At 42.3% G+C, this 15,332-nt stretch overlaps 1 protein-coding gene across 2 annotated transcripts in view; it reads right to left on the bottom strand.

Annotated features, from left to right (window-relative positions):
* ctdp1 (CTD (carboxy-terminal domain, RNA polymerase II, polypeptide A) phosphatase, subunit 1) overlaps window positions 1-15,332 on the bottom strand; it is a 324,193-nt gene that overhangs the window by 165,039 nt on the left and 143,822 nt on the right. Inside the window, exon 12 of one of the 2 annotated variants that reach the window (XM_059972536.1) lies at window positions 5,501-5,900. The exons of the other annotated variant lie outside the window; for it this stretch is intronic. Within the exon in view, the coding sequence (XP_059828519.1) occupies window positions 5,871-5,900 (30 nt within the window). The 3' untranslated portion in view covers window positions 5,501-5,870. Of the gene's footprint in view, window positions 1-5,500; window positions 5,901-15,332 lie in introns of those variants that run through there. 2 annotated transcript variants of the gene reach the window in all.

The raw sequence follows: 15,332 nt of genomic DNA on the forward strand, positions 1-15,332 counted from the left end.
ACTGGCAACTTTTGATTCCATTCAGTCCAGTGTATAAATTCCAAACTCAATTCTGGAATTTTTTTTCCCTTGAACTCCTTCAGAGTTGGGTATGAAATAACACATACTACATGCTTACGCAACGATCACACTAACAAATAACAGCACAGAATGTTTATCAGCATTAAATAACAATATCATCCATAAAAGCATACTTATTCATATGCCTGCAATCAAAGTGTGACTGAAATCAGGCTCTTCCCCTCCCTTGACAGCAGTAAGTCTCACTGTCACAGTTCATCACTCACTTCAGATACTTCTAACTTCCTGGCTGGAAATGCTGTGCATCGCCTGTACAATAATCAGTGAACACACTTAACATTCTCACATCTCTGAATGCAGCAACAAACAGCACTGTTAGTCAAACATTGAGTAAATACAATTATGGAAAACATTTCTTTCACTATGTCCATGCACTGTAAGCCAAGACTAACACAAGATTTCCATCAGATTTGGTGATCTAATAATTTTACAATGTACTTGAAAACCCAGTAGTGAAATCTACTTGTGAATTTATCCATTTTTATTTTCTGACTAGCTGCATGATTGTACAAAAGTTTCATCATCAACTCTCCAATCTACGTGCAAACAGGAGAACAAATTTTTGCAATGATAACCATCATCATAACTTAAAGGCTCAGAATGATTCAAAGACCATACACAAACACAACAAAGTGCTCAAGTTCTACATCATACATGCAAGGCGCTTGTCTTACGATGGACAATTTCTCTACTTCTGGGAGCAGTTTATTATTACTACTCTCAAGTTATTAGATACTCACACTGTAAGATTACACCGAGGTGGCTATTTAAATGTTTGGTTTGTTCTACCTGTAATCCAAACCTGTCTGGTGCTCTCTACCCTCTCTCCTATATTCCTTCTCACTTTATCTGAATCTCAAACACTTTCATGAGTGTATATCTTAATCCAGTCTGTATGGATTGAACTTCTGAACTTTCCCTAGTTTAAGAAAGGGGATATTTCCAGAAATCCAAGCTTCATTGTCAGCATGGCTCAGTGGCTGGACTTGTCACCTCTCAACCAGTGAGCATAATCCCACCCAGACACACGAGCCAAGCTGATCATCCGTTGATCTTTTGGATTAAAACATGAAACCAAGGTCCAACTACTCACTCAATTGCATATAAAATACCATTCAAAGAGGAAAGGAAGCATCATTCCATGTGTCCAAAGCAACGTTTATTCCTTAGCCAGCATTATGAAAACATAACTTCTATCATTGTTATTTGTGGAAGCTTGAATACAAACTGAGAGCTCTTTTTTGGTGCCTGGCTTCATAAAGTGAGAGCAATGTGGCCAGCCAAATTAAAGATGATTGGGTAGTCTCCTTATCAATGAAGTTTGGTAACCACATTTGACGTAAGTGACTGAGTGTGCTTGTGCATAAAACAGGATTAGAAGTATGCTCTATTCAGAATAGGAGATATGAATAGCTTATTAAACTAGCATAACGTTGAGACAGATTTTACCCTGATGTGAATGACTGTGAGCAAGTTTGACATAAAACTGGATTAGAAGTATGCGCCATTCAGACTAGAACACAGAGCAAGGTTTAAAAGAGCTCAGGGGCTTTTGGCGTATATTTAGTGGATGGCAATCAGCATGGGGCCAATAAAAAGAAAGGATGTGTAAGCAGAGTGGCCACAGTTAGATTAAGACAGTGTAAGAGTGGTCTGAATTTGGTTCAACAGGCTTGGGCAAGCACAGTTCTAAGTAAGTAAGGAAGTTTCTAGTAAGGTTTTGTTTCTGTTACTACATAGCTAGTGTACAGAGAATGGGCCCGGAGTTAGAGGTATGTTCCTTGTGTGAGGTGTGGGAAATTTGGGAGACCTCCAGTCTCTCTGATAACGACAACTTCACGAAGTGCATCAAGCTGCAGCTTCTGAGAGAATGTGTTAAGCAACTGGAGCTGCAGCTGCATTATCTTTGGCTTATATGGGAAAATAAGATAATAGATAGCAGCTATAGGGCAGTAGTTACCTCTAAGTTGCAGAAGACAGGTACCTGGATGACTGTCAGGAGAGGGAAAGGGAATAGGCAGCCAGTGCAGAGTACTCCTGTACTTGTTACCCTCAATATTAAGTACACTGCTTTGGATACTGTTGGGAAGATGATCTACTGGGGGAAGCCACAGTGACCAGCTCTCTGGCACAGTGTGTGGTTCTGTGGCTTGGGGAAGGGGAGGACGGTGGAGAGAGAAGAGCTCATAGTGATAGTGGATTCTACAATTAGAGAAGAAGAAAGCAGATTCTGTGGACGTGAAAGAGACACCCATATGGTATGTTGCCTCCCAGGTGTCAGGGTCAGAGTCAGGGATGTCTCGAATTGGAACCACAGCACTCTAGAGGGTGAACAGCTGGATGTTGTGGTGCATGGTGGTATCCACAATATAGCTAGGAAAAGGAAGGAGATCCATAAGAGAGAATACAGGGGGCTAGGTAGAAAGCTGAAAAACAGGACCTCCAGGGTAGTAATCTCTGAATTGGTGACTGTGCCATGTACCAGTGAGGGTAATAATAGGAAGATTATGGCAGATGAATGAGTAGCTGAAGAACTGGTACAGGGGGCAGGGTCTCAGATTTCTGGATTATTGGAATCTCCTCTGGGGATGGTATGACCTGTAAAAAGGACGGATTACACCTGAATTCCAGAGGGATCAATATCTTTGCTGGCAGGTTTCCGAGAGTTGTTGTGAAGGTTTAAATTAATTTAGCAGGGGGATGGGAACCAAAGTGATAGGGCTGAAGATGGGGCAGTAGATGCAATGTGTAGTGAGACTGTGAGGAAGGACAGGCAGATGATAGGGCAAAATTGCAGTCAGTGGGATATGTTAAAGTGTAACAGTGGACCAAAATCCAAAAGGCTGATGAATACAGGAATGAAGATGGTATACTTGAGTAAGCACAGTATAGAAAATAAGGTAGATTATCTTGTGACACAGATACAAATTGACAGGTATGACATTGGCATCTCTGAGTGTGGCTGTAAGAAGATCATAGTTGGGAGCTTAACTTACAAGCATACACATTATATCAAAAGGATAGACAAGTATGCAGAGGGGAAGGATGGCTGTTAGAAAAAAAATGAAATCAAATCATTAGAAAGGGGTGACATAAGACCAGGACATGCAAAATCCTTGTGGGTAGAGTTAAGAAACTGTAAAGGTAAAAGGACCCTAATGGGAATTATATGCAGGCCTCTGAATAGTAGCATGTAAAGGGCAATGTTGCGATGATCATGAGGAATTTCAATATGGAGGTAGATTGGGAAAATCAGGTTGGTGCCTGATTCCAAGGGAAGGAATTTGTAAGATGCTTACGAGATGTCTTTTTAGAGCAGTTTGAGATTGAGCCCACTAAGGGAACGGCAATTCTGGATTGGCTGCTACGTAATGACTCAGATTTGATAGGAGCTTAAGGTAAAGAAACCCTTGGGGAGCAGTGATCATAATATGACAGAATTTACCCTGCAATTTGAGAAGCAGAATTAAAATCATATATATTAGTATTACAGTGGAATGAAGGAAATTACAGAGGCACGACAGAAGAGCTGGACAAAATGAATTGGAAGAGGACATTATAAAGAATAATGGCAGAACAACAAAACTGATGTTTCTGATGATTCACTCATGATTCACAAGGCACAGGAAAGATACATCCCAAAGATGAAGAAGTTCGCTAAATGGGGGATGTGACAATCATGACTGACAAGGGAAGTCAAAGACAGCACAATATCAGAAAAGGGCATATAATATAGCAAAAATTAGTGTGAAGGTCAAAGATTGGGAAGCTTTTAAAAACCAACAGAAGGAAACTAAAAAGCCACAGAAAGAAAAGATAAAATATGAGGGGAAGCAAGCCAATAATATGAAAGAGGATACAAAAAAGGTTTTTTCTGATATATAAAGAAGAAAGGAGAGATGAGAGTGGATATCAGACTGCTGGAAAATGATGCTAGAGAAACTGCAAAGAGGGACAAAGAAATGCTGAACGGACTTGATTAGTATTCTGTGCCAGTATTCACTGTGGCGGACACCAGCAGAATGCCAGAAATGCAAGTGCTAGGGGGTAGAAGTGAGTGTCATTGCTATTACTAAGAAAAAGGTGTTTGGTAAGCTGAAAAGCCCCAAGGTAAGCAGGTAAGTTACCTTTGTCAGATGGACTACACCCTAGAGTTTGTAAAGAGGGAGCTGAAGAGATTGTGGAGACATTAGTAATGATCTTTCAAGAACTGCTAGATTCTGGAATGGTTCCTGAGGAATGGAAAATTGAAAATATAACTCCATTCTTTAAAAAGTGAAGAAGGCCGAAGAAAGGAAATTATAGTAACACACACAAAATGCTGGTGGAACACAGCAGGCCAAGCAGCATCTATAGGAAGAAGCACAGTCGATGTTTCGGGCTGAGACCCTTTGTTAGGACTAACTGAAAGAAAAGATAGTAAGAGATTTGAAAGTGGGAGGGGGAGGGGGAGATCCGAAATGATAGGAGAAGACAGGAGGCAGAGGAATGAAGCCAAGAGCTCGAAAGTTGATTGGCAAAAGGGAAACAGTGTTGGAGAAGGGAGAGGATCATGGGATGGGAGGCCTAGGGAGAAAGAAAGGGGGAGGAGAGCACCAGAGAGAGATGGAGAACAGGCAAGGAGTGATTGTGAGAGGGGCAGAGAGAGAAAGAAAAAAGAGGGAATAATTAATAAACAAAACAAACAAATAAATAAATACAAACATTTGTAAATAAGGGATGGGGTAAGAAGGGGAGGGGGGCATTAATGTAAGTTAGAGAAATCAATGTTCATGCCATCAGGTTGGAGGAACAGCACCTTATATTCTGTCTGGGTAGCTTCCAACCTGATGGCATGAACATTGATTTCTCTAACTTCTGTTAATGCCCCTCCTCCCCTTCTTACCCCAACCCTAATTTGTCTATCTATACATCCATCCATTCATTCATTTATTTACAGCTAACCCTCCCTATCCGCAAATTCTGCATGTGTGAATTCAACCAACCTCGAATCGCGAAAACCGGAAGTGCTCTTCCAGCACTTGCTGTTCGAGCAAGTACAGACTTTTTTTTCTTGTCATTAGTCCATAAACAATGCAGTATAACAACCATTTTACATAGCATTTACATTGTATTAGGGATTATAAGTAATCTAGAGATGATTTAAAGTATACGGGAGGATGTGTGTAGGTTATCGTGGATCGGGATCGAAAAAAATTGTAAGTTCTCTTACTAAGTAAGTTGGAACAGGTACATCTGGTATTTCTTAGCATCAGTTAGTCAAGCAATTGTCTTAGTATATAGTATATATTTTACCTTTTTATGCATATAAAACATTAAGAACGTATATTTGAGCGCCGAGCTCAGGAACTGAAGTTCTTGGGACGCGGGACAGACCGCTCCCGAATGTGCTCTCCACCATGCTGGGTTGATGTGGAGAATCAAAAACCCAAAACCCAATAATTAAACCACTGCGTTGCTTAGTGATAATTGTAGCTTTCATCGGGGCAGAGCCTTTCTCAACTTTATCCTTTTAAATTGTTCCGATCATTGACCGACGTAGCCTAACGCTTTTCCAATGACCAATGGCATTTCACCTCTTTCCAATCACTTTATTATTTCCACTTTATTTTCAATGGTGTTCATGATTATTTTCGCAAACAGAAACACTGCGGATTCAGATCTCTGCCGCTGGGTCCTAACGTCCACCGCGCTGAGACAGGTTAAATAAGGTCTGGGGTTCTGCTGGGTCCTAAGATCCACCGCATGGTGACAGGTTGAATAAGGGTCTTGAGCATCCGCAAATTTTCTTATCCGCGAGGGGTCCTGGAACCAATCCCCTGCAGATAAGGAAGACCAACTGTATTTATTTATTATTCCCTCTTTTTTTCTCTCTCTCTCTGCACCTCTCACAATCACTCCTTGCCTGCTCTCCATCTCCCTCTGATGCTCCCCTCCCTGTTTCTTTCTCCCTAGTCCTCCCATCCCATGATCCTTTCCCTTCTCCAGCTGTGTATCCCTTTTGCCAATCAACTTTCGAACTCTTGGCTTCATTCCCCCCCCCCCCCCCACTCTTGTCTTCTCCTGTCATTTCGGATCTCCCCTCCCCCTTTCAAATCTCTTACTATCTTTCCTTTCAGTTAGTCCTGACGAAGGGGCTCGGCCCAAAACGTCGACTGTGCTTCTTCCTATAGATGCTGCCTGGCCTGCTGTGTTCCACCAGCACTTTGTGTGTGTGTTGCTTGAATTTCCAGCATCTGCAGATTTCCTCATGTTTGCAAAAGGAAATTCGAGGCCAGTTAGCCTGACTTCTGTGTTTGGGAAGATGTTGGAGTCCATCATTAAGGATGAAGTTTTGGAGGTACTTGGAATCACAGTGTAAAATAGGCCAAAATCAGAATGGCTTTCTAAAGGAGAAATCTAGCCTGACAAATCTGTTAGAATTCTTTGAGAAAACAACAAGCAGGATAGACAAAGGAGAGTCAGTGGATGTTGCTTACTTGGATTTTCGGAAGGCCTTTAACAAGATGCCACACAAGGCTGCTTAATAAGAACCCGTGGTATTAAAGGAAAGGTACAAGCATGGATGAAAGAATGGCTGACTGGCAGGAGACAGAGTGGCAATAAAGGGAGCCTTTTCTAGTTACCTGCTAGTGACTATTGGTGTGCTGCAGGGGCCAGTGTTGGGACCGCTTCTTTTCACGCTGTATGTCAATGATTTGGGTTAAGGAATCGATGGCTTTGACGTGAGGTTTAATGATGATACTAAAATAGGTAGTGGGGCAGGCAGTGTTGAGGAAGAAGGGTGTGGCTGCAGAAGGACTTGCACAGATTGGGGAATGGGGAAAGAAGTGGCAGATGGAATATAGCGTCAGGAAGTGTACAGTCATGCACTTTGGCAGCAGGAATAAAAAAGTAGACTATTTCCTAAGCAGGCAGAAAATTCAAAAGTCTGAAGTGGAAAGGAACTTGGGAGTCCCCATGCAGGATTCTCCAAAGCAGACAGAATATAATGTAGGGAAGTGTATGGTAGTGCACTTTGGCACAAGGAATAAGGGCATGGACTATTTTCTAAATGGGGAGAAAATTTAAAAATCAGAAGGTGCAGAGAGCGAGGAATGAGCTAAGGTTTGACCGATGCCGGAGTGGACTTGGAGCTGATTAAAAGTGGCCGTTCCAAGGCAAGGTGAGGCATAGTCTACGACCAGGCCTCAAAGCGAGGAATGAGCTAACGTTTGGCTGATTTAAGCACCGGGTGAGACTGAAAAAGGCCGAGCACAGGTCAGATCAAGGCATCAGGGGCTGGGCCAGAGAGCATATCAAAGCAGCAGAGCCCAGGTCTGAGAAAAAAGAAACCAGCCGATGTATGGCCAGTTGAAAAGGTTGGGGTGCAGGGCCTGAGGTGAGCGATGGGCCTGTGTTCAGCTCGCTGCTTGGCGAGGTTTACTCATTTCTGCGCTGAACTGAGGCTGTGACCTGCAACAAATGGGCTGCTGGACCAGCTGCAGTAATGACTGACTTTGTGGCTGTGAACTCACTTTCTTGAACTTTAGCTCTGAACATTATTTGCTTTTGTATATTGCTGGCACAATTTGCTCTTTTTTTTGCAAAATGCTTGTTTGACAGTCTTTCTTCCAATAAGTTCTATTGGGTTTCTTTGTTTTGTGACTGCCTGTAAGGAGATGAATCTCAAGGGTGTATACTTTGGTAATCAACATACTTTGAACTTGAACTTTGAGCCACGATGGAGTGGCAGAGCAAACTTGATGGGCTGAATAGCCTAATTCATCTCCAATATTTTATGGTCTATCATAGGAATAGCTTATTAAAACAAGCACTGTGTTAAGGTAGCTTTCAGCCTGATGGCCAATTACAACAAAAAATTGAAAGTCTTGTCCCTAATCAACACAAACTGTAAAGTTCAAGTCTACCGTAGTATTGCTGTATTTGTTTGCATATATTTGGCCCAATATCATACCACTCGTGCCCATTAAGGGAAATATTTAAAAGCTCCATGGGCTATTAAAAGTAACAGATATTATTAGGCACTCCACCAATATTTGTCCAAAACAGCTGAAAATTATAGTACATAAATGAAAGAAAAAGCATGCATAATGAAGTATCCTTATTTAGTTAAAAGAGGGCCACCAAATAGAATCTGGATATCCACACAATCATTATTAATTAATTTACTATAGCTGGAAATTATGAATTCATCAAGAATAAGTGGAAGCTGTTGGATAGGTATGAAAATTATAATTGGACATTGCAAGGTAAATGATATTTTAGAGCTCTGTGCATCTCTGATTACAATTCCTTAGAAATGGAAAATCTACAAATACTTTCATGACTAGACTATGGAAATGAGCAATCATCTCGAAAACAAGAATTAGGTATACTGATATACAAACAAAAGCGCAAAACCTCATTTCGCCTATCCACATTACAATGTGAGACAATGAATTATGTATGATTCAGCAAAGATTACTTTGAAATGTTTGAGTAGACTGTGACATATCTATGAATATCTGTGGCCAAAAACATCCCAGCATTTTCCCTACCCCCCCCACCACACACACAACAGAAATTGCATGAGACTACACAAAAAAAATCATACTTCCAAAAGGAGGAAACACCTTTTTAAGACAGAAAACTGCAGATGCTTAATCAATTAGAATTTCCTGATTGGCACATTGAGCTTGTATTTCTGGGCAATTAAAACAGAGATTTAATGCAGGTTTAATCTGGAGGCAGTTTTCAAAAAAAAGTGTCAAATAACTCAAGGCTGACTATACAGTGCCCCACTCCTGGAACCCTGAATCCAAAGGGTGAAGGATGAATTAGCCTGTCTAATAAATTTACCATGAGCAATGACTTCTAGCCTCCAGGAAGCAGGCCACAATAATTAAAGCAGCTTTATAGACAGCACCTAATAATGCTCTATGGAACTAAAGGACAAACTGGAACAACATTTTTAAAGAACCTTTTTTTTAATTTTAAAGAATTCATTTTAATGGTTAAAGCCCCCAAAAAGAAAAGTTTCCAATTTTTCACTGAAGCCACCTGACATTTTAAATGTTGACTTTCGCCAAATCTAATAAAAAGACAAATTTTCTGCTGTTGCCTTAGTCATTAAACAAAAAAATCATAATACTTGAAGCATAACCCCTTTAAGAATTGCAATAAAGTGAATCTTACACCAGGGACCACACTTCAAAAGAACTTCATTAGTTACAAGGCACTTTGGACACCTTGACATTGTGGAAAGAGGTATGTAGTTAACCTGATGTTGTGTAAGGAGGTATGTCATTAACGACATTGTGGAAGGGGGAATGTAGCTAACGAGCTTAAATCAATTTGATTTGGCCCATCGACAGGAGTATTCAAGCGCACTCACCTCCTCCAAATATGGAGGTCAAGCCAAAATGACCTTCCATACCTGACAGTCCTCTCCTGGAATGGACTGAGCCACAAACAGCCACTGGACCTTTTTCATGTTACTTACCCTTGTTTCTTTCTTATTGCATATTTAGAGCAGTGCAAACGCCAGGCAGGAGAGTAGAATGCTCCTACTGCAGGATATGGGAAAGCAGGGAGACATACAGTACTCCTGACAACTATACCAGCAAGAAGGGCATCCAGCTGCAACTTCTAGCAGTCTATATTAAGGATTTGAAGCTAGAACTAGATGAACTCTGAATCATTCGGGAGGCTGAGGTGTTGATAGGCAGGACATACAGGAAGGTAGTTACACCTGAGGTGCAGGAATCAGGTAATTGGGTGACCATGCAGCCAGTGCAGAGTACCTCTATGGCCTTTCCCTTCAACACAGGTATACTGGCTTTGGATTCTCTTGGGAGTAGTGGGGGAGATGACCCAGCAGAGAAAAGTCACAGCAGTCAAGTCTCTGGCACAGAGTTTGGCTCTGTGGCTCAGAAGGGAATGGGGCCTAAGGATTGGAGAAGAGGCAAATAGTAGTGAAAGAGGGTTTGTTAGGGGAACAGAAAGGAGGTTCAGTGAACGAGAATGAGATTCCTGGATGGTTTGTTGCCCTCTGGTGCCAGAGTCAGGGACATCTCAGATCGAGTCCACAGCATTCTTAAGTGGAAGGGGCAGCCAGAGTTTACTTCAACCATTGGGTAGGATGGTTAACGAGATCCAGCAAAGTGAGTTCAGCGAGTTATGTATGAAGTTAAATGTCCAGGGCTGTGATCTCAGAATGGCTAACCGTGCCACTTGCTAATGAGGCCAGAAATAGGAAGATCATATAAGTTAACATGTGGCTAAGGAGATGTTACAGGAGGAAGGCTTCAGATTTTTGGATCATTGGACTCTCTTCCATGGAAGGCAGGACCCGTACAGAAGGTACGGTATTCACCTGAGCTGAAGGGGGACTAATATCCTAGTGGGAAGGTGGGGCGGGGTGGTAAACTCAAGTTGTAGAGGGATGGGAACCACAACATCAGAATAAACAGTGGAGAGGTTGTGGATAAAGATGCTGTTAGGCTTCAAGCAAAGTCAGGAATCGAAAGGTTATGCATTGTGAGACTAATGATCTGAGCTGCATGTCTCAGTGCAAGGGACATTGTAGGAAAGAAGGATTATCTTAGGGCATGGAGCAGCACATGGAATTACGACAATGTAGCCATTTGTGAGATTTGGTTTCGGGAGGAGCAAGACTGCCAGTTCAATGTTCCGGTATTCTGTCGCTCCAGACACGACAGAGCGGGAGGGGTGGCATTACTAGTCAGGGAAAATGTCACAGCAGTGCTCAGTCAGGACAGACTGGAGAGTTCTTCTAATGAGGATTTATGAGTGAAAACTCAGGAATATGAAAAGTATGACCACGTTAACGGGATTAAATTATAGACCACCCAACAATCTGTGGCATTTAGAGGAGCAAATTTTTAAAGAGATCGTAAGCTATTGCAAGAAACACAGGTTCTGACAGTAAGTGATTTTACCTTTCCACATATTGACTGGGTCTCCCATACTGTAAAAGGGCTCGATGGGAAAGAGTTTGTCAAGTGTGTTCCAGAAAGCTTCCTTAATCAGTACATAAAACTTCCAAATAGAGAGCGTGATACCAGTTCTCCTATTAGGGAATGAGACACAGGAGGTGACAGAAGTTTATGTAGGGGAACACTTTACATCTAGTGATCACAATGCCATTAGTTTTAAGGAAATTATAGAAAAGGATAGGTCTGGCCTCGGGCTGAGATCCTAAATTGGAGAAAGGTCAATGTTGATGGTATCAGAAAGGATTTACAAGTGTGGATTGGGTTGAGGGGGATCTGGGATCAGCCATGAAGGAATGGCAGAGCAGACTTGATGGGCTGAATGGCCTAATTCTGCTCCTATGTCTGATGGTCTTATGGGGCAGGTTATCTTCTGGCAAAGGTGTACTTCGTAACTGGGGGGGGGGCCTTCAAAAGTGAAATTTTGAGAGCATAGTTTGTATGTTCCTGCCAGAATAAAAGGCAAGGATAACAGGTTTAGGGAACCTTGGTTTTCGAGAGATACTGAGGCCCTGTTTAAGAAAAAGGAGGAAGTGCATAGCTGGTATAGGCAGGCAGAAACAAATGAGGTACTTCAGGAGTATAAGAAATGCAAGAGTACACTTAAGGAAATTAGGAGAGAGAAAAGAAGGAACGAGGTTGCTCTAGCAGACAAGGCTTCTGTATTTACTTGAGAAACAGAAACACGGTCTATAGATTGGAGTCAAAGCAGCAGTGAGGTCACGGACCCATTACAGATTACAGAGTAGGAGCTGTTTGCTGTCTTGAAGAATATTGGGGCGGATAAATCCACAGGGCCTAACAGCATGTTCGCTCGGACCCTGTGGGAAGTTAATGCAAAAATTGCAGGGGCCTGAGCAGCGATATTTAAAACATCCTTCACTATGGGTGAGGTGTGGGAGGATTTAAGGATTGCTAATGTTCTGCTGTTTAAAAAGGACTGTAAGAATAAGACTGAAAATTATAGGCCGGTAGGCCTATTATCAATAGTGGGAAAGTTATTGTAAGGTACTTTAACGGACCATTTATATAAGTATTTTGGTAGACAGGGACTGATTAGGAATAGTCAACATGGCTTTGTGCATGGTAGGTCATGTCTAACCAATCTTATAGAATTTTTTGAGGAAGTTACCAGGAAAGTTGATGAAGGCAAGGCAGTAGATGTTGTCTAATTGGACTTCAGCAAGGCTTTCGACAAGGTCCGCATGGGAGGTTGGTCAAGAAGGTTCAGTCGCTTGGCACTCAAGACGAGTTAATAAAATGGATTTGACATTGGCTTTGTGAGAGAAGCCAGAGAGTGGTAGTAGGTGGCTGTCTCTCTGACTGGAGGCCTGTGACCAATGGTCATTGCACATTGTAAATTGTAAAGCACATTGGTTTTCATAAATCAATGTATTGAATACAGAAGATGGGATGCCACAGAAATTTTATAAGATGTTGGTGAGGCTTAATTTGAAGTACTTTGTCCAGTTTTGATCATCTACCTACAGTAAAGATGTAAATAAGATTGAAAGAGTACAGAGAAAATTTGCAAGATATTGCCAGGACTTGAGGACGTGACTTCTAAAGAAAGGTTGAATAGGTCAGGACTTTATTTTCTAGAACATAAAAGATCAAAGGGAGATTTGACAGAGGCATACATAATTATGAGGTGTATAGATAGGATAAATGCAAGCAGGCTTTTTCCACTGAGGCTGTCTAAAACTGGAACTAGAGGTGATTGGTTAAAGGAGCTTTTGTGGAATGAACTGGCAGTCCAAGTGGTGGATGAGGGTTTGCTTTCAACATTTAAGGGATGTTTGTACATGGATGGGAGGAGTATGGAGAACTATGGTTTAGATACCAGTCGATGAGACTAGACAGATTAACGTGATGGGCAACTGGGCCTGATTCTGTGCTGTAGTGTTCTATGACTCTATGACCTCAGACACAACTGCTGAATGTAGTTAAATAGGAGGCATGCCAAGAGAATGAGATGCACCTCCTGTCAAAACTGAGATATTTTATTTAAAGTTGTTTTTTAAATCTCTATAATACTCAAGACATTTAAAAACTACTAAGGTTGGAACAAATAACTTACAAATATTGGAACATTAACAAAACAAATGTAAAGACGCTGCACAATCATTAAAAGTATTAAAACAAATAACTTAAGATCTTAACGTACTGCCCTCCACTCTCTCTGCACCAAACCAAACCTTATCATTGAACCTGCAGACAAAGGTGAGGCTGTTGTATTATAACAGGCTGACCTCTACCTTGCTGAGGCCAGGTGGCAATTCTTAGGTACATCCTTTGAAAAGGGGGAGGGGGGGGGGAAGAGAGATCAACAGGACCCCACTCAGGACAATCAGAAAATTGTCTCCGGCACCATCACTAACCTCATCAACTCTGGAGGACTCCCATCTACCGCCTTCAAACTCATAGTTCCCTTATTCTGGACTGCTCGTTTCTACCTCATACCCAAGATCTACAAACCTGACTCCATTTTATCCCCCCTCTCCATACCACTTCACATGTTATTGATCTCCTAAACAACTTTCAATTTTCTGTCCCTGATCACCTCCTTTTCACATGGATGTCCAGTCCCCATATGCATCTATTCCATTAAGAAGGTCTTAAAGCTCTCTGCCGCTTTCTCAATAAGCAACCTGATCAGTTTCCATCCACCATCACCCTCTTTCGTCGGGCAGAACTGATTGTCAAACTCAACAATTTCTTTTGCAGCTTCTCCCACTTTCTCCAAACTCAAGGTTTAGCTATGGGCATCTGAATGGGCCCAGCTATGCCTGCATTTTCATTTTCAGTTCATGTTCCACGGCTTCCCTGGTAATGCTCCTCAGCTCTTTCTGCGCTGCATTCATGAATGCATTCATGCTGCATCGTGCACCTATTCTAAGCATGTTACTTTCACCAACTTTGCCTGCTTGCCTGCCTTTAAAGGTCACTTGGTCCACTTCTGATACCTCTCTCCCCTTTCTCAATCCCTCCGTCTCCATCTTTGGAGACAAACTTTCTACTGACATCTTTTACAATCCTAGCGACTCCCACAGCTGTCTTGACTGTACCTCTTCCCACCCTGGCTCCGGTAAAAATGCCGTTCCTTTTTCTCAGTTCCTTTCCCTCTGCTGATCTGTTCCCAGGATGATGCTTTCCTTTCCAGGACGTCAGAGAATGGAGTAAATGCTGCTTTCACCCGCATCTCTTCCACTTCCCAGACATCAGCTTTCACCCCAACTGTCCGCCACCTTTAAAGGAATATAGAATCCCTCTTGTCCTCACCTACCATCCCATGAGAATCTGCATCTAACACATTACTCTCCATAACTTCCGCCAGCTTCAAAAGAAACCTATCCCCAAACACAACTTTCCCATATCACCGACAGTCTGTTTCTGCAGAGATCACTCCCTCTGTGATTCATCCATTCATCTCTCCCACAAGTCTCCCTCCTGGCACTTACCACTGAAGAGTGGAAAAAAGTGCTACATCTGCCCATTCACCTCCACCTTCACCTCCATTCAACAGCCCCAGTTCTTCCCAGGTGAGCCAACACTTCACCTGTGTATCTGTTGGGGTCGTCTTCCATATCTGGTGCACCTGATGTGGCCTCCTCTACTGAGATGATGTAGATTGGGGAACAACTTGTTCAGCACTTCCACTCCATCCACAAAAAGCAGAATTTTCCAGTGGCCAACCATTTTAATTCTTATCCCCATTTCCATTCTGACATGTTGGTCCATCACCTCCTCTACTGCCACAGTAAGGCCACTCTCAGGTTGGAGGAGCAATTCATTCCGTTTGGGTAGCCTCCAACCTGATGGCGTGAGCTTTAATTTCTCCAGTTTCTGGTAATCTTCTCCTCCACCCTCCACTCTTTTTCAGTGCCTTACTCTAGCCTCTTACCTCTTCTCCTCACTTGTCTATTACCTCCCCCTTTAATCTCTTTCTCCCATGGTCTACTCTCCTCTCCACTCAGATTCCTTCTTCTCCAGCCTGTTCCTTTACCTTTTCCACCGATCTATTCCTAGCTTCTTACTTCACCCGCCTCCACCACCCACCTGGCTCTACCTATCAAATCTCTAGTTTCAGCTCCTTCCCCTCCCACCACCTCCTTATTCTGGTTTATTCCCCTTTCCTTTCCAGCCCTGATGAAGATTTCAGCCTAAAACATCAACTGTTTATTCATTTTCAGAGATGGTGCCTGACACACAGAGCTCCTCAAGCACTTTGTGTGTGTTGCTCTGGATTTTCAG

This window comes from Hypanus sabinus, chromosome 1 (assembly GCF_030144855.1).
Source record: "Hypanus sabinus isolate sHypSab1 chromosome 1, sHypSab1.hap1, whole genome shotgun sequence".
In the NCBI taxonomy this organism is placed as follows: Eukaryota; Metazoa; Chordata; class Chondrichthyes; order Myliobatiformes; family Dasyatidae; genus Hypanus; species Hypanus sabinus.